Genomic DNA, 25,517 nt, shown 5'->3' with positions numbered 1-25,517 from the left:
CTGAATTTATTCCCGTGGAAAATCCCACGCTACAGGATCAGAAAATTCCTTCAGGGTTTGGCCTATATTTTCCCATTCTCCACACCACACAGGATTTTTCATGCCTGCATCTGCTTCTGGGTCAGGGGTCTCACCAACTCCTCTGGATATCTCAGCCCTCATGCTAGAGAAGCTGCAGACCATATAGAGGAAGCTTACCAGATTTCATACCAGAAAGATGGTCTCTTTAACATTCAGGGGAAACTGAACATTCTCAAAAAGTGACATAACAGATTCAAAGGAGAAGAAGAAAAGGAAAGGCTGGAAAGCCTTATTCCCAGCTCCTCCTCTAACAAACTGGGTGCAATCACTAATAAATTCGCAAAACATACTACTGGAACTGGGATGCAGGGTAGGACGAAGGAACCATAAACCATAAATATCGTAAACAGATGCCAGTATTTTTGTAAACGCCTTATAAATCATTATCACCAAGGTCAGCACAACAGCTACTCCAATCCGTGCCCCTCTACCGTAAAAATTACGTGTTATGGACAATAATCCTAGTGACCAGAAAGGTATTGAAACCTCAAAAAGGTCTAGAGACCAGAATCACATGAAGGCCTCCACCCCAAGAGACATTATGAATTCAAGCAGCATGGCTAGTGACTGCTTTAACTCACTAGAGAGCGAGCACAACCAACGCACAATCAATGGAGCTTTTTTCCACCTTCTTGAGCCCCACGTTGGGTGCCAATAGATGTATGTGTTCTGGTTCAGAGCAAATTTGAGAGAGAATCCCCAAAGGGGCTCTGGTAGGAAAGCAAATTCAATCAGCCCCTCCCCCCAACTGGTCCAGGAGAAAATACCTCCTTGGAGAAAAGAGGAAAAAAGCTGTTTATTAAATTATATTAACCAATAAAACCCCTTGCTGCTCCAAAAGAGATGAGAAACTGAGAAAACCCCATCCCTGGGTTGCAGCTCAGCTCACTCAGTCTCTGATCAGTCCCTCTGGTGCTGGGAATGTCACAGGCCAGGCCCAGCCCGGGTGGGCCACAGGTGCAGCTGTCAGTGCTCTGGTGGGTGTTCAGCCCAGAGCAGGTTTCAAGAGGCCTAAAGAAAATGGAAAAAACCACAGTACAGGAATCTTCCTTGCCTCAGCTAGCTAAAACTAACAAAAAGCCAAGGAGAGCTCTGTCTTGCTGTCTGTCCATCCGCAGACAACACAGTCCAGGAGCAGGAATGTGGAGGAGTGAGAGCAGTGTCTGGAAAAAATAAGCTGTGCACTTCTCTCCCCCCTTCACTCTCTGCAACAAGTCTTAAAGGTGCAAAACTTACTATTCAGCGTAACAGAACGAGACGATTGGGGGTAAAAGCATCATATCGTCAACCCTGGACAAATAATAAAATAAATAGACTGAAATAACCCTACAAGGGGTGAACTGCAACAAATTCCATGAAACTTTCAGCCAATAAAAAAGACTGAATGAAAACATAAAAGTCACTTTCCAACCTTCAGTGGAAGCAAATTGTCTCTTTGAAAGCTCTGTATTCAGAACTTGTTTTCAGATGACTTTGAATGACTTTTGCAGCAAGTGAAGACAATACAATCTCTATAGTAATAAGGCTCAGCTTTCCAGGAAAACAAAAATATTTGTAAGGGTCATAGAAGCATAACCAAAACAATGGCCCTAGGCTCACACAAATAATGAGCTGAAGTCTATCCTCACTTTTAAAAGAGCTCAAGTAGAGCAGATATATGCGTGAAGCAAAATCCAGCTTTCCTTTTTAATTAGGAACCACTGGGGAAAGTGCTGATTAGCCACAGAACTGCTGGAAGAACAGAGGCTCAGGGAACTGATGTGAGACAGCTATGGCAATGTCTCCATCACCTCCTCTAGAAAGGAGGCTACTCCACACAATCCAGTGTAAAAATCAGTTTTGCTCTCACTTGCTCAGTCACACACATGTTCAAGTGGTCACCAAAGGCACACTTTCTGCTCTGCTTCAAGAACCACAGCTGACCCCTCATGTGACTGACAACTGCTGCTTTAAAGGAAAGGGGAAAACTGCGGCAAGCACAAGTTTTTACCAGTGCCTAGGGCAGGACAATGAAGGGGTTGTAGAAGTTGGACATTGCAGAGTCTCACACTTCCTTTTTGTAGGTTTGATCTTTCTTACTGACACCACCCAACCCTGCCATTTCAAAGTTAGGGTTATGAAAATTTGAAACTTATTCTGCATGAGGCTCTCTCCCCAGCCAGCTCACATTTACACATGGTGCTGAGGTTAGACAACATCAGTGTTCTAAACCATCAGTTTCCAAATAACCATAAGTGTCTTTCTGGTGAGGTGCACCCACATTAAAAGTGTCACTGAAGGGAGCAGAAATGCCACTGGCTGCATGTCCAGACGTCTTTGGTGGGAAGGGCTGGGTGCTGGGTCAGAGGGAGGGGAGCTGTGGCACTGTGCACCTCTTGGTTCCTGTGGGTTGTATCCCTCTCTTTTTGTTATCTCCCTTTTCATCATCAGCACCATCACAATTACTATTGTTAACTCTATTTCAGCAACTAAACTGTTCCTGCCCAGGCTGGAGGGGGAGTGAGCAAGCAGTGTGTGGTACTCAGGTGTTAGCTGGGTTGAACCATGGCACAGCAGAGCACTTTAAAACCTTCAACAACATTTCAATGACACATTTACCTGCAAAATTCAGTAAAGGGAAGCCTCAAAAACCTTACCTGGCACACACAAATATGGAAGACACAGCTCTCCAGATTGACATCCTTTTCTATTTACTTCACACAGCTGATTAGCTGCACATGGATTTGGATTACATGGATGTGTGACATCTTCCACAATGTTACCTAAAGAACTTGGGCCTGAAAATAGAATACACATCATCTACACTGATGTAAGTGAGGTTTATGTTTCTTCAGCAAAGCATGGCATTTTGTACATCCAGTAAAATAATATTTTTGACAATTCTGTGAATTTTTTTACTTTAATTATAGATATAGAAGCATGATATGACCACATAGTTAACTTATTTCAATAGTTTAATCCTCATTCCTGGAAATAATGACCCAGATGAACCTCCACATGCAAAATATATTTCCTTTATCTTGTCTGCCCAATAATTTTCTTGTCACATATGCCCAATACAAGAAGGAATAGAAGCAATGAACAATGGCAATTTGAAAATTTGAATTTTCTCTAATACACTAAATAAAATGCCTCAAATTCAATACAATTTTCTTAAAAATAAATAATTAAGATTTTTAAAAGTAATGACAAGCGGTCAAAGTATCCTGGTTTCTAATTTTGCTGCATAGGTATGTTAGTACTTAGGTAAGTATCCAAGGGTATACAGTTCTCCAAGTCGTCGGTTGGAGATAAGAGCTCACAAATACTCTCAGCTGAGTGGCCTTCAGGGAATTTATTATGATCTCCACACTTCTTCAATATTTCCACACAATCTGATCTACAGATAAATAAACAAACAGACAGAACTTCATGAAGACTACTTGAAGAAAAAAGGGCTTATATGAAAAAGATTTCTATGTTATTACCTTCCCTGAATCCACAACTTTCCCAATATGCCTCACAGCAGAGTGTTTATACATATATGTATATGCTACATTTTACATAGGAGGAAGGAACAAATTTGTAACACAAAGACAGAAACTACTGCTTGTACTACTCCTTTTTGACTTTGGGCTTGGTGATCTTCATTTTCTATGGCATGATATGCATGTATCTTCCAAGACCAAGCACTTCCTTTATTTACCAATTTCTAATATGGGTTGAACTCTACCTCACTACATGCACTATTAACTGCTCTTTCTCCTACTCAATCACCTACTTTCAAAATTTATTAATGCAAAAAAATCTACTTTTTTTTCAGATCTTTCTGTCAGCTGAAAGTCATTAGTAGATCCCAAAACCAAGAAAGAGGAAAGGTTTAAGACCCCACGGAAAGCCAAAAAAACCTGCAACACATCTGTTTTTTCTTTCACTTCACAATGCAAGTATATTCATCCATCTCATTAACAGGCAAATATCTTAATTTACAGTGATGGAGATTCAAGCAATGGCCACCATGCAATTTCATATTCCGTCCATGTTTACCTTGCCATGTTCTCCTAACATAGCAAACACAATCCTACAGCTTTTTAGTTTTCATTAAAATCCTTAGTAAAACCTCTAAAATGGCTTTTGTTTTTCCCATGATACTTACTTGCAGATAATACTTCCTCTAGATTTGCTGTGACAAGGTTTAATCTGCAGGGAGCAGGCAATTGCCTTCCACATTTCTGGTTGGCATTTTTTAATATCAAGCACAGGAATATTTATGAAAGGCATCTTAATACTCCCTTTTTCCCATAGCTTCATGTCATTCATGGCTCCCTGGTCTGACTGAGTATTGCAGCTTCTAAATAGTTCTGTTGGTCTTAAAAGGAGAAGGTAAGATATAGCATATATAAAAGAAAAAAGGTATCACACATTTTCCCTTTCCACCATAAGAACTCTACATCCTTCATATGGCTTGCTTTTTGTAGTATACAAGCAGTTAATACCTCCCACAGTTAAGCAAGATCACAATAAATTTGAAATCTGTCTTTAAGGAAGACAATGTCCTTAAGACTCAAGGCTGAAACTTCCTTCTCACCTCTATGTCTTAGATCAAATATCACTTTAATATTTCTCACCTGAAGTTGACCTAAGAGCAAATATCTTAGCCCAAATATGTCTGTAAATGTTTCTTGGTGACTCACTAATGCAAGTTGATTTATGATTTATATTTAGCCAGGCTTAGGATTCTCCTATTAACACTCACACCACTACATACTATTAAAAAAAAAAAAAAGCCAGAGATCTCTAATAGCTAAGAAAATTTAGGGTTTTTTTTAAACTCTAACTGTAACCTGACAATTACTTTAGACACCACTTTTAAATAATTTTTTCCTACAGAGTACAAACCCACAGAAACATCTCTGCAAAAAAGGAATTTTGAAAATGAGTAACATGTAAATTCAACAAGCACTTTAAGCTTATTTATAATACACAACATTCCAGTGACCATGGCTTACTTGTCTATGCAGTAAGGCAGAGGAATATATAGAGGTAATACACTATGACATTTTACAAGTTCACGGGTTAACTTTTTTTCTTGTAAGTTTTGTTACATGAGTTGCTAAATACACTTCCAAAAGTTCATTCCAAAGAAAAACTATTTATTTTCAAATAAATTGAAACCATACTTGCAGAAAGAAAGCTACATACAATCTCAAAATAAGTCTTAAAAATATTTCATTTTTTTTAAAATCAAAGATAGTAATTCCTTTATAAAACATTCAGTGTCTCTCTCCTACCTGTTATTAAAATTAGTGCAGTAAGTAAGATTTCTACAGCCCAGCTGACAAGGTTCTCGTACATCTGCTAAACAGGTCAACATGGAAACTTCAACTGCATTATACTCACAAAAGCGATCAAATTCTTGCCAGCTCTGTGAATTGCCCCAGCTCGTGCTATAAAGTTTAGTGCAGAGCTCTCTGAAAACAAAAAACAAATGGAGATGAAGAAAATAAAATTAAAAGAACATCCATTCGGATATAGCCCATCACTTCTTTGCTTCATCACTGCCTCCGCTCACCGCAGAGGATTGTGCTAGAGCCCACAAAGACTCCAAGGGCACCCAAATGTAGGGCTCAAAGCAAATAACCCATTCTGCTCAAGCATGTCAGGACATCTTAAAGCTACTAAGACTGAAAGACTTCAGGATATAGAACTGCAATATCCAATAAAAATGTAACAAACGGAAACCTGAACTTACAACTTTGAGATGAAAACTAACCCTGCTGATTTTACTTTGGTAATAAATCCAAGTTGACATCACAATAAACAACTTCTAATTCCATTCTTCAGCTTCAAATCACACTTTCTCCTCCTACAGAAATGACTGTCAAGCAAAATACATTCCTTCTTTTGCCCTGATGTTTGAAACAAGGATACTGTTTGCTGCTTTCGTTTGAGATGTTTCCTGGTGTCGGCAATACCCAGCTCTCATTGTTCATGGCAATGTCCTACAAACGACAAAAGTTTCCATCCCAAGATGTGGAACTTCACTGTATTATTAGATCTCCTGCCTATTGAAAACTTGATAGAAGGATTCATTTTGGAACTCATTGTCAAAGCAAGGAACTAAAAGATACTTTCTTAACTATCCTATACTACAATGTTCTAAGAAACAATGTAACTCCAGGCCTCTACTACTAAACCTGCATTCATGAGATGTTGTTACTGGAAACTTTGATATAAAAGGAAGTAACAGGTCAAAAATGTTTGCCACTTATTCAGACACACTGATGGATTTAAAATGCAATCACCATCTATTTTTAAAGTGGACAGAAAACCACTCTAGACTAAAAATGCCTCAATAATTTGTAAGCATGCAACAATTTGCTGAAAACCTTTGTTTTTCTAAATGTCAGAATAGTTAGCTCCCTTATTGAATTACTAAATTACCTACGTTATTTTTAACCAACTAAAACCAGAAGAGCATCTAGAAAGAATACTGCCAAGGTTTTAACATGAAGCAAGCAGGCACTTGAGAGTTTGTGGAGCTGATTGTCCTTTTGTCTCTCTTTAGCATCTCATTAAGACCTCTTAACCAGAGGCTGCAATGTTGGCTATTAGGAGCACAAGTATGGTACAAGTTTCATTAACTTACTGGGTCTGCTATAATAAGCTGGTATCAAATGTAAGAAAAGGTTGATTCCTCTTATAAAACAGTATGTTTTGAGATACAAAGTATTGGACAGAATACATTACTCAACAGATTACTATCTGGTAACCTGCATTTTTTCTAAGAATTCCAGAACTTCCTATCTGATGTACACAGCAAGATTCAGGCAAAGGCCAGAAACAAGACAAACTCCTAACTGGAAGCGAGGTTAGAGAGATACTGACCTACATGTGGAAGAATTTGCTTTAGAACAGCAATGGAGCTTAGCTCCATCGAGGCCAGTTGAAGGTGGGGGGTGCACAGTGACTCCGGGGTGAACAGATCTTGAACTCTCAAGAAAACATTGCCAAAGTGGGTCCTGAGGGAGAGGCATGGTTTTACAGCCTTCTATAAGTCCATCAACAATTTCAAGCTCTGTTTTCATTGACATTAGAATTCTTTTACAAGCCGTCTGACACGCATAGTCTTCTGCTCTATCACAGCAATACAAACCTGTTAACAAAATAGTTGACAGTCAAGCACAAAACATTAAAGATGGACAATGTAACAGCCCTGAGAAATAAAAGTGCTGTAAGGCGCCTTCTCCTCCTCCAAATAATCTCAAATAAATAGAATCAACTCTGGAAACAAACCTACAAAGCCAATATGTAAAAATGAAAAGTAAATAAAAATTATTAATGCACCTAACCAAAAATTATCATAATATAAATTCATATAATGATTGCACCTAAACCCAAAAGTTATCATCATATAAATTCATACAATGATAGTAATACAATTCATACAATAGACTTCTACAATAATGCATTTTATATAAAATGTACAAGAAGTACATTTTCAGTATATTCGATAACGTTCTTTCAGTAAAGAAGGATTTCCTTGTACTCACTGTCTGTAGGGTTTCTCATTGGATACGACTGTGTGTAGTTATTCACGCAGTGTATAAGCTGAGGGCTGATAGATGCACAGTAATTTTCAACTGCTTTAATTTGGGACGGACCAGGAGAGGAGTCTGTCCGAAAAATTGCTTGGCAATATTCCCGGCAGTTTGTGTGGTGACCTGCGTAACTGCAACAGACCGACCCCACTGGGGAGGCAAACAGACAAACAACAGAAAATCTATGGGTTCCTACTCAGGGAAATGAAGAGATGAGCAAGTCTGACACACAAGGATGCCCAAGAAAATGAAAGGAAAAAAAAAAAAGAATAAATTCTATGCTCTGTTGAAAAATCTCTGTCTACAGAATGACTGGAAATATCTGTAACTAGCCAAACTACATTTATTTGTCTGGCAGGAGAAAAAAGTCAGTATTAAAGCTGCCTTGAACTCAAGCTCAAGACATGAGCAAGCCAGCTGAATCTCATTTTCAACTGTTTTGTTCTTATTTTAGGTAACCAGACATGTCCAATAATTGAATTATCAGAGAAATGCTACTAATAAACAAACAAATATGAGAGTAGTATAATTCAAAAAACCCAGACAGATGGTACTGGTGTTTCACCCATTTTTGCTATTTTGTTAAACACATACAGTAGTTCTTGACAACAGCTTCTACTGGAATTAATTCTGAGACACCAATTTCATTTTACATAAACAGATATCAGGCAACAAAATGCATGGTTCATCAATATTTCAACTATGCATTTAATTTTGCTACTTAGCACACATCAAATGAACAAGCAGAAGAAAAAGATGACAGAAAAGATAAATGCAGATACTCAAATTAAAAACGGATATTAATTATATAAATAGCCATATCCCTCTATTACTCGAGTAAGACAATTTACTTGTGGCTTTTGCTTACATGGGTCTGAAATCTACATGTTTGTGTAAATGTTCAGCTACGTAATCTCTTATAGTTTAGAGAAAAAATGAATAATACAAAAGAAAAACAAAATAAACTATTCATTACATACTTACTTTCATTTCTGTTAATACAACTAAAGAGAGCATTCTGAAATCAAAACAAAAGCAGTGTTACAAGCCAGAAAACTTCAAATAAATATTTAAGTATCCAATCATTTGTTATAATGAGCTAATAAACCTTGGTATTATTTGCTTCAATTAGATTACATTAAAACAAAACCACTATACAAACAGTGAAACCAGGAAATTAAGAGATCAAGGGTCACCAAAGTTCTGTGTGTACTCATAATAAAACAGAAATATTCAAGCAAACAAGTAAATTGGAACATTTTCCTGGACTAACTTAGAAACAGAGTAAACTGCTATAATAGAGTGTCCCAAGACATTGGGATTTTTTTTTCAGGACAATAATTTTAAAGATTCTATGTAGAAAAAAAAATTCTGCACAGATGGATGCATGCAAATAGTAAGTCTCAACAAAATAACTCCATGACAATGCACCTCAAAAGCTACCGCATGCAACCAACTCTCAAACTGCAGCCGAAAGGCACAGCTGGGGGATGTACATCTCAAATGTCAGAAGGAGGGAAACACACACATCCTGCTTTGTTTCAGAGGTCTCTAATCTGCAGACCACTCATGGAATGGTTTGGGTTGGAAGGAACCTTAAAGCTCATCTAGTCACAACCCCCTGCCACAGGCAGGGACATTTTCCACTAGACCAGGCTGCTCAGAGCCCCATCCAACCTGGCCTTGAGCACTTCCAGGGACGGGGCATCCACAGCTTCTCTGGGCAACCTGTGCCATTGCTTCACGGCCCTCATCATAAAAAAAATCTTATTCTTTGTATCTAGTTTGAAACTACCCTCTTTTAGTTTACAAAAATTAACTCTTGCCCTATCACAACAAGCCCTGCCAAAAAGTTTATTTCCAGCTTTCTTGTAGGCCCGCTTTGGACACCAGGAAGTGCTATAAGGTCTCCCAGGATCCTTTTATTCTCCAGACTTAACAACCCCAGCTCTCTCAGGGTGTCTTCATAGGAGACATCCTCCATCTCTCTTTGTGGCTCTCCTCTGCACTCATTCCAACAAGTCCACATCTTTCCCATGCTGAAGATATAGCCCTGGATGCAGCACTCCAGGTGGGTCTCACCAGAGCAGAGTAGAGGGGCAGAATCCCCTCTCCCATGACTGCTGAACTCTTACCAAAAAAACCCCAGTCTTCCCCACGCTGAATAAGCAGATTTCCCGTTAAAAAAATTAGTTACTGCATATAAGCTGCCTGGAACGCTATGAAAAGATGAAGTCATGAGGTTGAAATTCCAAAATGCAGTTGCTTGTTATCAAATACTAAAATTCTATGATTGTGAGAAAAGAGAAATTTGAATTTAGAAATATCTAACCTCTAACTGGTTTCAGAACACCAGTTATAAAACCTGATCAAATACTTGATCAATATAGTGACAAAATATAATCCCCATCTTAATAAAATTCCTGATCTTCATTTCCCCTATCCCTATAATTAAACAAATTGGTATTTTACACAGAAGAGAGTATCTAGAGAAGAAACAGAAACACCATCAGACTGATCCCAAATCATGTGGGATTAAAGTCTTGCTTGAAAACAGGAAAACACTAGATTTGCTGCTACCTCTAGGACAAGGAAGAGAGCTCAAAATGCAGACCTAGTTCAAGCCCAGTAGTTCACCATTCTTCATCTATCTTAGTTACTGGTTATTCATTGCATTGCAGAGAAATGGGTATCCAAATAATCCTGGGGCTATTTTTGTGCAGATCTGTACTGCTGCAAACGGATGAAAATACAAACATGTTGGGAATTATCTTAATTATTTTATTTTTCCTTTTGACTTAGATATTGTTTAGTGTGTAGGAATATGTTTTTAATTCGTATTTTCTACTTGTTTTCTTCTGAACACAAGATCTTAAACAGGACAGTCCCAATACTGTAATGAGCAGCATCAAATTCCTTCTATTAGAACTCAGAAATTAATTTAAACCTTGGGTAAGCCACGGCAGATGCGGCAACAAAAGGCCCTAAGAGAATAAACACATGTCTAACTTGAAAGTGTAACTAATTTTTCCACAAACAGCAACTATTTATAATTCTAGTGATCATAAATAAAGCACAGATCTATTGGTACACCTCACACAAAAATTGAAAAATCTGCCTTACATAAAACAAAGCCCTAGATTTCATAAAGTAGCAATTCAGACTTTTTTTTTCTATGCCAAAAACATCCCCTACAGTATTTTAGATCTTTTCTCCCAAAAGAATGGATACTGCATTATTTTTCTCAGATTCCAATGAATTTGCAGCAACATTCTTCATCCCAGCAGCACATTTTCATCTGATTAACTTTAGATGTTTCCTTCTTTCCTACAGACAAACCAAATCCTGTTACACACATCCATCTGTGCAACAAAGATGAGGGACAAGAGAATTAATGGAGAAAGAACACAGAGGTGGGGTCACCATCCTACATCTGTAAAGAGCAGATTTATACTGCTGCCTAAACAGTAATGCCATTTTTGTAGCACCATACATCCTTCACTGTAGATGCCAGGCAAAGACTACCAGAAAAGCCTTTTTTTGATGTGGCCACACAGTTTCCATGGGACCTGCCATATACAACAACACTGCCCCTAAACTGACTCTCCTCAGAAGCTGCTGAAATTTGACTTCTCCAGAGCCACCCTGCATGGAGCACTGGAAGGTGGCATATCACTGGCCAGGGGTCTCTGTACAAATCACAAATAGGACAGGATTGCTAAGGAACGTGTCTGGAGCTGTTGTATTTTCCAGCATCAGTCTCATTACACGGTTATGACAATGGGAAGATGCCACCAGCTCACATCCCAGACAGCAGACAAAGAACTTAATGTCCCAACTTACTTTAAAAGTTTTTTGACCAATCACACAAAGCAAAAGCATATTGGCAGTAGTTCTATCCAACCACTATAAGCACACCTTTGGTTAAAACAATGCTTGCTTATTTCAAATAAAAGACCTGCTTGTAAGCCTTAAAACACAATGCACAGAGCTCCATTAGAAGCTTAGAACTTCCTACTATCTTGCTAGATATATTTTTCTGTAGCTTAGGGAGTTATTCTATCCAAGTGCTAATAGACAGGTCATTGTTCTATTTGTCTACTTTTCTACTTCTTATATAATTTTTCTGCTGACAAATCTTATGGCTACTGCTTAGCTGTAATCACAGTTCTGCTGTCTCTGAGGCCTGCCTTTTGCAGCTTTCCCAAAATCCTCTGATTTTATGGATTCCCATAGTGGCACACAAACCAGTCAGGCAGAATGAACACTGTAACTTTATTATTTAAGGCACTGGGACAGCACAGGCTGCTGGAAAGTCTAAAATCTGTCTGCCATGGTTATACCAAGTACTTGATCATACTGTCAGCACAAACAAACTTAGAATCATACTCTAATGCTGCAATAAACTCAGATAAAAATTGTCATGTTATTCAGAAGTTGAATGATAAAAAAAAGTGATTCTAAAGCAATTAATGAATAATTGTGTCACTTGCCCTGCTCAAAGGACACAAAAGAAAGGAGAATGTTGAGAAGATTACGATATTTACTAATATTCCTCCTCTAAAGGGCTCAAATTGAGACAAAATTATCTTCTCACAGTGATTTCACAAATTCTATGATTTCACCAATTTTATACATGCAGGAAATCCTAACCTAGTAATAAATCTTCAGTCTGTATTTTGAAAATACATTTCCACAGACTGCTGAATCACTGTAATAATCCTCACATTTCTGTTAAGAGGAAGTGGTCTGGCTTCCCTTTTCCACCTTGTCCCTGTTCCCAGCTGTATAGTCTTGTGTATGCCTTTACACCACCACCTTGTCATGACCTGATCTTTCTCACTAATCCCTATGAAAACTCATTTTTGTCATCCCCTGGGATTTAAGTCAGTGATATCAACAGGTATGATACTATGTTAGAACACAATAGAAGAAGCATTTTTTAGACATCATATTTTAGAAGGACCTGCCAGAGGCAGAGTAAGGCAAGGAAGGGGAGGGAATGCATGTGGAAAAATGGCAGCTGAGTAAGGCAGGGGAAGAAATTCAGCTGCACTGAATTGTTACAGCAATTCCCCATATTTCACAAAATTGTGTCTGTAGCCGCCACTAGAATGCTAGTTAAGGGTGCTGACTTTGTTTTTTGGGTAGGTCTGGCTAATGTTCAGTTTATATGTACGTATATACCCCTCAAACATGTGAGGGGTATAGCTACATAGATATGAGATAATCTTAAAAAAAAATTTCAAAATTAGTGTCTAATCATCTGTACATAAATAAAGTTAAGAGCATTAGACAGTCAGCCTGATTTGAATTACTAACTGTAGCTTCTTTTGAGAGCACAAGGTTCATATCCATGTCTACTTAATTAACATTCATATTTAAGATCACCAGCTTTTCTGCCCACTCAAGGTTTCTTCGGAATCTTTGAGTGAATTGGCAATGAAGAAAGACACAGAAAATAAAGCAAAAGGTAAAAGACAGATATAGGTAAGGAAAAACAAAACCAAACCAGACAATCAACACAGAAACCAAAGGAGGAAAAAAGTATGTTCTCTTTAAAGGAATGACTAAGTCATCAGGATTTGGGAAAATGATGGTACAAAGGCAATACTGTGTACACACACAGTCTGATACTCCATTTTTAACTTGTGTTGAATACTAAATTAAGCGAACAAAGATGGCAATATCAAAATTTCTAAACCACAAACACAATGATTTGTTTTACTTGTGCACAAGTCCCATCTTTCAGACTTCTCTTTTTTTTTTTCAAGCCAGGTGTTTCCAAGCCTGGTGATTAAAGCCAGTGAGAGTACAAGCAGAAGGAGTGAAAAGTGGCAGGCACACACCAGCACCACAACCACGTATACCTTCAAGTAAAGGCTCTCAAAGATTTCTTTTTGGTGTTATGGAAATTGGAAAAGGTGTTGAGGTTTATGCAGCAGAGAACATTTTTCAGTCTTCCCCACCAGACCCTCCCCTGAAGGAAGATTTTAGCCAGTACTGCAGGACCTAACTGGTTTCGCTCTTTTTGGAGCTCATCAGCTGCAGGTAACGGCTCAAAACCCCAAAATGCACACACCCCAACACAAACAGAGCAGAACATTTTGCTGAAGGAAGAAGTCCTCTGCATTGTGAGGCATGCTTTCACATTATAAGCACATTCTTTCTAAATGGCTGCCTCTTGTGTCTTGAATGAAAACCAACAGTGAAGCTGTTGTTTCACAATAGAAATTCAGAGTATTTTGCAAAATAAACCCACAAAAAAAGCACTTTCCTCTCTAAAAATTATAATGGGATCTATATTCTACTAACTTTGGCAGAAAAATAACTTCAGTACTATTATCCTGGGCAACCTAACTATGACAAATATTTGAATCTAGATCTTCCCCAATCAAGGCCATCTTAATTTATAAGTATTACCTAGAGTTAACAAATACAATAGTAAAATGCTTAACTCTGTGCAGTTAAGCACAGAAAAGAAAACCCTCTTGATCGCTCCTTGACTTCATTTAATCTTGCAATTTATTGAGAGAAAAGTTAGAAGCTAACAACATACTAAGGTTTAATGGAATCAGCTGAAGTGTCAAATGATGGTGAACACCTGTTAAAAACTTTAAAAACTTGCAGTAATAACAAGTAAAGTCAAGATTTTCCTCTATTATGTAAACCAGCAAAGAACTGAAAACACTTGCACAGTGAGGTAGTATAAAATTTACTGGAACTCAAATTTTGGCAAGATCATTGAGTGTTCTATCAACCTTCTTTGAACAGCAGAGAATAGAGACAAAAAGCACCAGCAGATGACAATAACATCATCTACGATGTGTAGTGTACGGTCAGAGTCCATCCTGAATTCATTAAGCTGTATTCCAGAGGCCACACACAGCCCTGTGCCTTAAGAGTTCATTAAAACTGTTTAGGAACCTTTAGCTAAACAATGTCCTAAACAGTTCCTTGAGTTATCATCTGTTGTCTCGGAGTAATCCACACAAATAATTAGATAAGAGCTAAAAACTGATGACTGCATTTTTCAGCAGGGTAATTAATAGTCAGCATTCACTAAAATCTCAACAAAAAGCAGGATCATAAGACCCTAGAGGGAAAAAAACAAATCAATACCATAGCAGAGTGAATACTTTCCAGAATCCCCATTACAGCACTTGAAGCTGCAGGCACTGCATTTTAAGTTGCTGTGTTTAAAAGCTGCAAAGTGAGATTAGGCTAGAGTGCTCAAATCTGTGATAGCAAAACTACCTTTAAACCACCCAGGAACACCAAGTGTTCACTACTGTGTATCAAAAGTAGTTGTAAGAGCATAGGCTAAATAAGTGGTGACATTTTCAGTTGCATTTCAACTGCTTGCGAGATGTCAATAGTGCTCAGCTGCAGTAAAGCTCTCAGTGCAAATTAACTAGAGAAGTTTATATGCCTTATTTGGAACACATAAAGCAAAAACTGGAGTTCTTAATATTCAGAGAGGTGATCTCACAATATGCAGTGCACAGACTCAAGAGCTGTAATCTACTGGAAAGTTCGTCGCTACTCTTTCCATGCACAGAAGACAGAAAAGGGATCTTAAACACAGTAATAAAGCCTTTACAGATTATTTTAAGATTAATGAACTATTTTAAGCTGCTCCTCCAAGCATGTATTCCATGTGGTCTTTTAAAAAATGAACCCTCACTTTACACAAAAGTTTTAAAAATTCAAAAATCAGAAAATCCTACATACAACCCATACCATCTCCACTTCTTTCTTCTTCTTCCTTTGACTATTACCTACCTTCTTTTTAGAGGAAGATGAACAGGACAGCAGAAAGCTGGAAGAAGTAGTGAAAGATAAAAGAACTGAGGTGCACAGAACTAGAGGAAAAATGAAGACGACAAAAGGAGTATCTGAGAAGCAGAAGATGGAAAAAACGACTATTAGAATAAAACCTTCAGAAGAAGGCAAATAAAATACCTTTTGGTAACACTCAAAGATACTGGGCAAGGTGTGCATAATTTATTCATTTCTGTATGCAGTGCTACTTGAAAATAAAAATTGTTACAGGACATGCCATCTTCAAAGAACTGATAAATAATGAAGACCTTATTCAAACAAAATACTCTTCTAAAATGTGTAAAATCTCCACATTAAAATAAACATAAATATTTACAGTAAAATAATGCAGAAATATATGATCAGCAGAAAAAGCATCTTTGATTAATCTTGTGAAAGCTGGCACATCAGTGCTGAAGTGATTCTGCTACTGCATGACCTGAGTCTCCACTTGGTGACACCTTCTGCATGGTTTGGCTTTTTCACTGCTCTGAACCCTCTGCCCTACCCATAAAGATTTACGTCCTTCTTCACCCGCATTAACTTAGTGGGAGGCTGAAGGGTAAGTCACAAAGTTGCCTCTCTAATCTCAAAAGAATACAGAAGTGTACTATGCACAGTTCAGACTATTCTAAGCAGCTTGTGAAAATTCTCTGGGAAATCCTTATGTGGGTAAGCTAAGTAAGTTAAGAAGACTGGTAAGCTATGAGAGTGTTTACAAAATAAGGAATTATATTTTACATCCTTAATTCATATAGTTTTTACTTTTACATCATGTACTTTATTAAATGCCTCAGCAACAGAACTGAGAGCTGATTACCAAGCGCTATGATCCATACCGCAAACTACTTTTCTAATTGGATCCTCATTTTTACCTAAGTATGAATTCTTCAATGCAAAACCAAGCACAGTGTGTATGACATGGTATTTATGTGATTCACGTGCTATTTGTGACCTCATGTCACCTCTTTCAGTTTGAAGTAGCCATTCCTTCCCCAGTTCAGTGCTTCCCCAGCCAACTCCACAGAATGCAAAGTACAGTACAGGACACAGAAGCTACTCAGACACTACAGAGGGAGCAGGACTCATACACCAGAGCAGCAAGAACAATGTTTTGGTTTTTTTTAAAGAGAAATAATGACAGGGCGTGGGAAACTGCAGGATCCCTCCAAAAGTTGTATTTGGAATCTTCAATCTTAGACATAACTTCCTTGAATTTAATTCAACCAATGAGCCCCCTAAGGATATTTTAAGTATTATTTTCCATGAGCACCTGTAAGCCTGTATACATATGAAAAATCATTGTCAAACAAAATTCTATCATAACTGAAGATCTAGCACATCAGATACTTAATTTCTGTCCCTGACACTATTTGGATCTACTACACCTAGTCCTCGTTAAAAAAGTTCTTTCCTTCTTCCCTCATCAGAAGACTGATACCTTCTACTATGATTTTTCTCCCTCTCCTTCTCTTTTAGTCTTGCACAGATAGCAAGCATTAAGGTTTTCTGTACAATAACAGCAAGATCACATCACTCCTGATTAAGAGTGAGAAGCCCATTTTTCAAAATTCCAGATAAAAACTGGAAAAGTAAATAAGATGACTATGACCATAAAGTCGTTCTTTATTCTCTTACCTTTCCTCTCCCGTTCTCCTTCAACCCATACTGGCCAACCTCCTACAGCAATGCAGAAATCCAGAAAAAAAGAAGGAAACAGACCAGCATAATAGAGGAGAAGCTTGCAGATGTTGACAGTATAGCATATCATAGCATGAAAGGAGACAGAACTACTTAAAATGAAAACACATTTTTTAAGAGAACAAGCTTTCAACCCACACTAACTTCCACAGTAAAGAGTCTAGGAAAATACTCTGTAGATTGTTTAGGTAAAAGACAAACAGGAAAATAAATTTCAAAAAAGTAATTCAATACTTCCTGGAAAAAAACCCAGGAAAACTGCTCCACTTCTGCCCAAATCAAAAGAATGGAATATTGTCTGATATCCCAAACTGTTGATTATGAGCAGAACTGATGCAGGACTACCTAACTTAGGGCTGAAGGAAATTTGACTAAAGGGGGTGGGAGGAATCTGGCTTTTAATTAAGATGAGTATCAAAAGAAAAGCAGTCCTTAGTCCTTGCAGAATAGCATTTCCACACACTGTGTGAGAAAGAACATAGGTAAAGGCAGATTTCTGAAGATATCCTGATGATTAATTTTATGAGCAGAACAGTAAAAATAACTGCAAGCATCAATGGTTTCACTGATGTTACAAAAAATTATATGCTTGAAATTATTTATATTCAGATAGGATATTTAAGGCTATTCTTTCTTGAGTTTATTTCATTAGGTCACTTTTAGGCAGACTCTCCCTGTCAAAGCTGAAAGGTTTCTGACAGATTGAATAATCACAAAGAATGCTGACTTTGATCAAAACTCCTATGAAATAAACTTTTTGGGAATCCAATTTGACAGTTGTGACTTTTTCATTTAAATTAAGGTATATGCAAGACTAAAAAATCCAAAACTTTTTTACAGATTGTGACTATACTTTTATAAAAACTGTAGAGAGATAATTTACATTCATATGAAAATGAGCACACTCAGACACACAGCTCTAAAAAGACTGAACTTTCCCTCTTCTACAAGATGTTTTGACAGGACTTATAAAATGATTGATATAAAAGTTGATGTTTTTTCAGATATATTCAGACACATAAAAACATACCTCGTATTCCTTCCTGCAGACCTTTAAAACATCATTTTTTGCAGAAGCCTGAAAGACAGATAAATTTCTCCATTTGTAGTAGAAAATTATAAAATCATGTTGCAAAATAAAGACTGTTCTACTTTTAAATTAACTAACTGCAATAACAATGGATTAATGATCTATTAAAATGTTCCTTTAAGAACCTAAAGAATCCATGTAAAGCTTTAAGAAAAAAAAGCAGACACCATGACTTGTTAATATGACATTTAATGAAAACCCAAACCCTCATATTTCTGCACCAAGTTAGTTGAAAGCACACAAAGCAACTTAGGTTTTGTGAAAGGTTTGCCACATTGCAGAATACAGGAAGCATTTAAGAAATGGAAGTGCTTGAGCATAAAGATCTCCCCATTTTCCCTGCTGTTTTATCACTTGTGTGTCACTTTCAACTCTCCTCTCTCATGTGTGTTCATTTCTATGGTTCCTGTTGTCAAACTGAATAGCAGAGATTCTCCCTGCAAACTACAGATGCCTTTGTTCTATACAAAATCTTGTGCTCCCTTTTCATATGGCAGATATTCCAAACTATAGTAACTACTAATATGTTACTTCCCACTCCAGTAATTTAAAACATTTGGGTAAAGTCTGTCCTTGGACCTATTATATCAACACCTTCAAAATGACTCCAAAATCCCCTCAAGTTTCAAGGATCAAAATTAAAATCCAAATATTTATCATTATCCCTAATATTTGGCAGGTATTTAGATTTTAGTATAAATTTAAAAAAAACCCAGAAATGTTTTAATCAAAGTACAAAATATAGCCAAGATTCTGAAACAACAGTCTGCAATCAAACAGTACAACATCTTATTTAGAGAATAATGAGAAATGATGTAACAATCATAAGATTAAATTAATAGAATTTAATAAGACTGGAATAAACAGAAATGTCTTTATCAGGTCTGGAGACACTTAAGCATTAGGATATATTTGAAAACATGGCTTAAAAATGCATTTGCGAATAAACACACATCTTATTTTCTGAAGATCAAAAGTATCCAGCTTGTTTACTCACTCATCTTTCTCTCACACTACTCTGTACTCACTGCTCATCTCTTGCCACATAGTTTAAACCCTGTGCTTTTGGGTGAAAGTAGAATTTTTTTGTTATGACAGCAGTTTGCTGTAGGCTGCTTGGTCAAGATTAAGACTACATAGGCAACATTCACAAATATGAATATTAAGTACATCTGTGCTCCACAAATGAATTACAAGGATGATGATAAACACAAATATGCTCCTAGATTTTGAAGATGTTTTTAAAGCCACAAACACATATTTAGGAGAAAAAAGTCACTAAATGCTTCACAGATTTTTAATAAAGAGGTCATTGCTAAATTTACAAATGATGCTTAAAACTGTTACTTGACAAAAGCAGTGGCTCTATTAACACCAAAAAGCCCCCTTTTCTTCCATATAAACAAAAACCTCTTTGAAGAGGCACAAAAATAAATCTGTTTGGGGCTGTAACCACAATGTTGTATCACTAAACATGACACTATCAAAAAAAAGAGCTTAGGAGCAGCAACGCATTGCCTTTTGGTCAATGTTATTTTAAAGTAACAACTTTTATGTAGAAACTGTGACAAGAGGTCAGGATTAAGCTTAGCACAAGCAAAGAGAGCTGCAGAACCAGCCTGGATTCAGTCAGTAGGGTGAAAGCCTTACCTGCTTACACGCTTGCCGACACTCCACGGCAATAGCCAGCTCACAGCATCCTAAACCAACCCACCCATCAGACTTCTTCAAAACTCCTTGGGAAATAAGATAGCAGACTTATTAGAGTAGAAAGAGAAACTATGCCATCATTTTCCTTCCCTCTACTTTTCAGATTTGATAATCCTGTTCTCATTCAAGAAGCCTATATACAAATTACATTTTATTGGAATTCCAAACCAAGTTCGAGCAAAAACCACAAGTCTGCGTTTTCATAAATGTTGAAACCAGCAATTAATGAAGTACCTTCCACACACTGAGGATAAAGACGCTTTATGTAAACTGCATTATACGTTCAATGGAAATGTTAGATTTTGATAACCTATCTAATCTGAAATATAAACCAACAAAAAATATCAGGAAAAAAATCTCATTACAGCATCATCTCTTACAGATACACCCTGCTGTTTGTTTCAATAGCACGTCTCTACCAACTCTGCCAATGCAAAAAACATTCTGTGTTCCTTCTCTAAACTTCCTGTGGTGCTTTTGGTCTGGATGGAGTTAAATCTCTTCAGCTGAGCTGGCAAGGGGCTATGTTTTGGACTTCTGACTAAAACAGCATCGATAACACCGGGATGTTTTAGCTACTGCAAATGCAGGCAGCACCCTGGCCTTCTCTGTTTTTCATAGGGACTCACAAATAAGCTGACAGTGCACAAGAGGTCAGGAGGGGACACTGCCAGGACAGCTGAGTCCAGCTAACAGTCCATACCACATGGCACCATGCTCAGCCATAAAAGTTGGGGGTTGAGGATGGCAGGGGCCGCCCCTGCTTGGGGACTGGCTGGGTATCAGTTGGTTGGTGGTAAGCAACTATTTTTTTTTGCTTCACTCATTTTTCTTGGGTTTGGGTTTTTTCCTCCTTTCCTTCTTGTTTTTCCTTCCATTTTTAAAATGGACACTGCCTTTATCCCAACCCATGGGTTTTCTCACTGCTGCCTCTGATTCTCCCCTCTCTCCCAGAGATGGGAGAATGAGCAAACACTGGGGTGGTAATGAGCAGCCTGCTGGGGCTAATCCACAACACTTCCTCTGTCATTTATCTCCCCAGCAACATGGTTCCATAGCCAGAACTATTGCCAATAGAAGTTTCCCATCTTCCTGTCTCCCTTAATCCATTTATTTCAGTCTTCGCATGATCATAATTTCTTACCACAAGGTTACATAGAAATACGGTAAGAAGCAAATTGTTGCCATAAGTTGTTTCATCCTCTTAATTTAATAATAAATACAGATTTTCCAATGTTTTCTAAACACCAGAAATAAAATAAAAGAATGCATTTTTATATCTATTCTCTAACCTTAAAGAAATAAAGGGAAGGTTTGATGTATGCAGCTGCCCAGCAGCTGTGACGGACTTGTTACATTCTTTATCTTAGGACAGGAGGTAGAATTATTTAACTCAAATGAACCACTCATTTTTGTTACAAATATTTAAAAAACTAAAGCAGTACTTTACTACATACATAAATTATATTCTTTATGTAGAAATCAAAAAGCAGAAGTATCAACAACCTAATTTAAAAAAATGCTGTTAATCCCAGTGGAAGTGCCTATTTAGAAGAGCCACATGGGATATCCAGTTTTAAAAAGGGGAAGTGAAAGTGCTAGGTGTAAGATCTTAAATTTAAATGCTACGAAAACACTTGGAAAAAAGTGTTGGAAAAAGTAAGAAAAAATAATTGCAATTAATGGAAAACAATGGCCAACTGGTACTTATAATGAAGAAAACTGCCTTTTAAACACACCTGATCATCTTTACAAACACAGGTGGCATACAAAGTCTTGCCAGCATCTGTCTTTCATGACATTCCAATGAGTAAATTAAGAAAATGTGCTAATGGCAAATTTATAAAGGAGGAGCAAAATCTGCGCAAAGCAAAATTAACACATTCCCTGTAGAAATTAAAATACATATAACAGTTACTAAAATACAAATTAAAAGCTTAATGCCTGACACAAGTAAGGTAGCTCCATTGCTCAGCAAGTGGAGGGAGTAGAGGGGCAAACGCGCACTACAGCTTCTGGTTGTAGCCTGTATTCTGTCAGTTTGACCATCTGAATGGTTCAGACCCTCTGCAGGCCAATGATCCATAGGTCTTTCCTCAAGAGGACTCGAAATCCTCTTGACATCTATTCAGAGCATTGCCTCAGCTTTCCAATTCACACTAGTCCAAAGCAGCTGTGAAGGTCACTAACAACTGCAAGTATAGCTCACCTTTCACTGCCACAATTGGGGTGCAGAATTCATTTTTGCAAGGTTAAGCACCTTTTTGACAGTGTCAAAGAGATCGCTGTACTGCACACATCAGTAGCTTGCAATCAGTGTTCAAGAATCTGGAATTTAGGTTTCACTACACATGTACGGTAAATTGCCAAATCAACCACTCACTGTACTCTGCTTTAGGCATAAAATAACACATCAGTCATTTCTGCATAAATTCCTGTGTGGGGATTCCTTTCAATCAGAACAGTAATGTTTGGTAGAATGTTTATTAGTAGGATTGATAATGTAAGGCATAAGCAATCTAAAAAAACATCAAAGAAACATCATGTGCAATATGAAAAAAGATTTCCAGAAATTTCTGCTGCAATAACTAGCTGTGTCCAGGAGAAACACATGGTAAATACAGCTGGACAGCTTCAGAAGCAGTGTCACCAAGGAGCAGTCACCAGAGAGTAATCAGGCATCCACAATTTTTGCAATACAGGGCCTGTGGTTTCAAACATACTGGAACTAAACGGTAATAAAAGAATGAAACGAGCTACAAATACACACCAAATTAAGAAGGCTAATAATTTTTAGCTGTTGTTAATGTTTTCTTGGCAAGTGGCTCTCTCTCCAGGTTATACCCAACCAGCAGAGAAGCTTGTGAATAAACTGATGTCACACTCTCAAGAAACACTGAACTTCAATCTTAATACAGTAACTTGTAAATTAATTCTGTTGTCAAGGTAGTTACGTGCATTTCTAGATGAAAACATACCTCCAGTGCATGGTCATTTGACTGGAGCCCACAGTTACGATCATTCATCCTATTCATCTGTACCATACAGATTGCTGAGCCATAACACATCATGTATTTGCCTAACACAAACTCCCAGCCTGCCCTCATACGTTCCAGCTCCAGTCATTTTACAGTGGCCCTTTGCTGAACTTGCTCTAGTGTGTTCATCGTTTCCCTGTCCCAAATGCCCAGAACTGGACACAGTATCCCTGATGTGGTCTCACCAATGCTGAGTAGAGGGGAAGGATCAGCACCCTTCATCCGCTGGCAACAATGATGCAGTCTGGATGCCGTTGGTCTTCTTTGTTACAAGGGCACATTGCTGGATCACCTTCCACTTGCTGGTCACCAGGATTCCCAGGTACCTTTCTAACAAGCTGCTTTTCAGCTGGCCAGGCCTCCTGTGTGCAGTGGAGCTTGGGGCCTTTGCCAGGTGCAGGACTTTGCATTTCCTTTTCTGTAATTTCATGAGGTTCCTGTCTGCCTATACCTTTGGTTAATCAACATCCCCGTGAATGGCAGCACAACCATCTGGTCTAGCAGCCTCTCCTTTCACTTTTGCATCACTGGCGAATACACTGACAGTGAACTCTGCCCCATCATCAATGAAGATGTTAAAGAGGACTAGACCCAGCATCAACCCTCAGGATACGGGCCTACAGCTTCCCTCTGTGACGCTGATCAAACCTTATGACACAGCAATTTGGCCAGTTTTCACTTCACCTCCACTGCTCACTTACTCAACACACACTTCATCAGTTTGACTATAAGCAAGTCATGAAAAATAGTGACAAAATCCTTACTGAAGCTGAGATAGATAACAGGCACTGCTTTCCCCTCATCTAAAAAGGCAGTCATCATAGAGCGTCATCAGGTTGGTTAAGCACTGTTTACCCTTCATATATCCATGCTGACTATAGAGTATCATGTCTTTGTTCTCGATGTGTCTGGGAATTGTTTGCAGGAAGATCTGCTCTATTATCTTCCTGGGTTTGAGGTAAAACTGTCCAAGCCTAGAGTTCCTCAGGTCCTCCCTGTCCTTTCTAGAGGCAGGAGCGAAGTTGCTTTCTTCCCTTCTTCTCCAAAGTCCGCATTATCTCCTCCCAATACCCAACCCTATCCTCCTCCATCAAACACAAGTATTCCTTGCTCTGGACTTTATGACTGATCAGGGACCTGGCAATCCTGCAGGTTCATCTTACCAGTAAAGACTGAGGCAAAGAAGACCACAGGCTATTTAGTGTCATTTGTCACCAGGTTTCTGGCCTCATTCAGCAGCAGGCTCTCATTTTCCTCAGTCTTCCTTTTCTGCTGATGTAGCTCAAGAAGCTTTCTGGCTGCCAAGCACATTATTCAACACAATCAACTCCTGATAGGCTTTGGCTTTTCTAATCCCACCATGCATTAAGTGGAGCTTGGATAAGGTGATCCTTGAAAGTCAAGCAGCTCTCTTGGACCCTCCTTTTCTCCAGTTCCACGGCCCATGGGATTCTTCCAAGTAGACTGCCTGTGCCCTCATGTGCTTTCTCTTCTAAAGGTACCAGGGTGATTAAAGGTGCCCATAAACACCAGGCATGTGACCACAAGATTTCTTCCAGCTGCACAAAGAAGGCCTCATTTGCCACTTCAGCCTGATGAGGCAGTGTGCAGCAGACACCCACATTATCACCTGTGTTGGGCTCTCTGTACAGTGCACTCCAGTGCCCACAGGCTGTTCTCAGCTGGCTCACCAGCCATTCCAACAGAGCTCCATGCAATCCAGTCAACACTCTCACATAAAGGGCAACTCCTGCTTCTCATCTTCCTGTACCTGTCCCTCACAGCACACCTGCTGTGGGAGCTTTCCTGCTGTGCCTCTGTGACTCCCACAAGGACAGAAGCTTGGTAACTGCACACAGGTTTCTAACCAGTAAGACAGAAAGTTTGTTTACAAGCACTGGAATCAACAGCTTGCCTCCAAGGCCTGGTGGGGGGACAGGAGGGAGAGGGGGAGTCTGAGCAGATGCTGTAAAACTGTTACAGCCTCCTCTTCGCACACTCCCACTTTTCCAAATATAGCATTTTAATTTCAAAGCATTTTAATTTTGTAATTTCAAAGTCTTTTAGAAATTACACGATACAATGGACTAGTTAAGTCTGATTTCATCTATTTTTGATCTCTCCTTTAAACATTACAGCCCTATGTTGTGATTTATGCTTTAACTTTCTATGCTGGATCAGCATTAATTGACTTTTGGTGAAGAGGGAAAGAGTCAGCCACGGAAGTGATTGTCTCTGAGGAGCAGCTAGCAGCTTCCTCCATGCCAGGCACAGCCAGTGGCTGGCTGGCTCTGAGAACTGGCACACTGCTAAGCCAGTTAGATAGGCCCGTAATGTCTCTATGACAACATATTTTAAAAAGAAGAAGAAACCATGGGAAGCTCTCTTTCTGCCCTTGGAGGGATGGTTGGTGCTGCGGCTGAGCCTCTTCCTGGCAGGGCCAGGCTGGGCCCGTTCTGGCTGCTGGGATCCTGCCGGGGCATCCCAGTGACA

The 25,517-nt window shown here is 38.5% G+C and overlaps 1 protein-coding gene across 6 annotated transcripts in view; it reads right to left on the bottom strand.

The window, feature by feature from the left end:
- Positions 1 to 25,517, bottom strand: part of RECK (reversion inducing cysteine rich protein with kazal motifs) — a 50,958-nt gene that overhangs the window by 14,597 nt on the left and 10,844 nt on the right. For 2 of the 6 annotated variants that reach the window (XM_026799829.2, XM_026799830.2), the window contains 10 exons: positions 19,927 to 20,012; positions 18,217 to 18,264; positions 17,124 to 17,165; positions 8,646 to 8,679; positions 7,614 to 7,811; positions 6,949 to 7,216; positions 5,352 to 5,531; positions 4,217 to 4,429; positions 3,324 to 3,460; positions 2,718 to 2,858 (listed from right to left, as the gene is read on the bottom strand). In XM_026799829.2, the coding sequence (XP_026655630.1) occupies positions 2,718 to 2,858; positions 3,324 to 3,460; positions 4,217 to 4,429; positions 5,352 to 5,531; positions 6,949 to 7,216; positions 7,614 to 7,811; positions 8,646 to 8,679; positions 17,124 to 17,165; positions 18,217 to 18,264; positions 19,927 to 20,012 (1,347 nt within the window). Of the gene's footprint in view, positions 1 to 2,717; positions 2,859 to 3,323; positions 3,461 to 4,216; positions 4,430 to 5,351; positions 5,532 to 6,948; positions 7,217 to 7,613; positions 7,812 to 8,645; positions 8,680 to 10,275; positions 13,671 to 15,446; positions 15,517 to 17,115; positions 17,166 to 18,216; positions 18,265 to 19,926; positions 20,013 to 25,517 lie in introns of those variants that run through there. The other 4 variants (XM_074542284.1, XM_014275822.3, XM_074542271.1 and 1 more) reach the window with 4 other exon arrangements.

This window comes from Zonotrichia albicollis, chromosome 1, assembly GCF_047830755.1.
Source record: "Zonotrichia albicollis isolate bZonAlb1 chromosome 1, bZonAlb1.hap1, whole genome shotgun sequence".
Lineage (NCBI taxonomy): Eukaryota > Metazoa > Chordata > Aves > Passeriformes > Passerellidae > Zonotrichia > Zonotrichia albicollis.
Note: the sequence above shows the minus strand (reverse complement) of the source record. Positions and strands in the feature narration are given on the sequence as shown.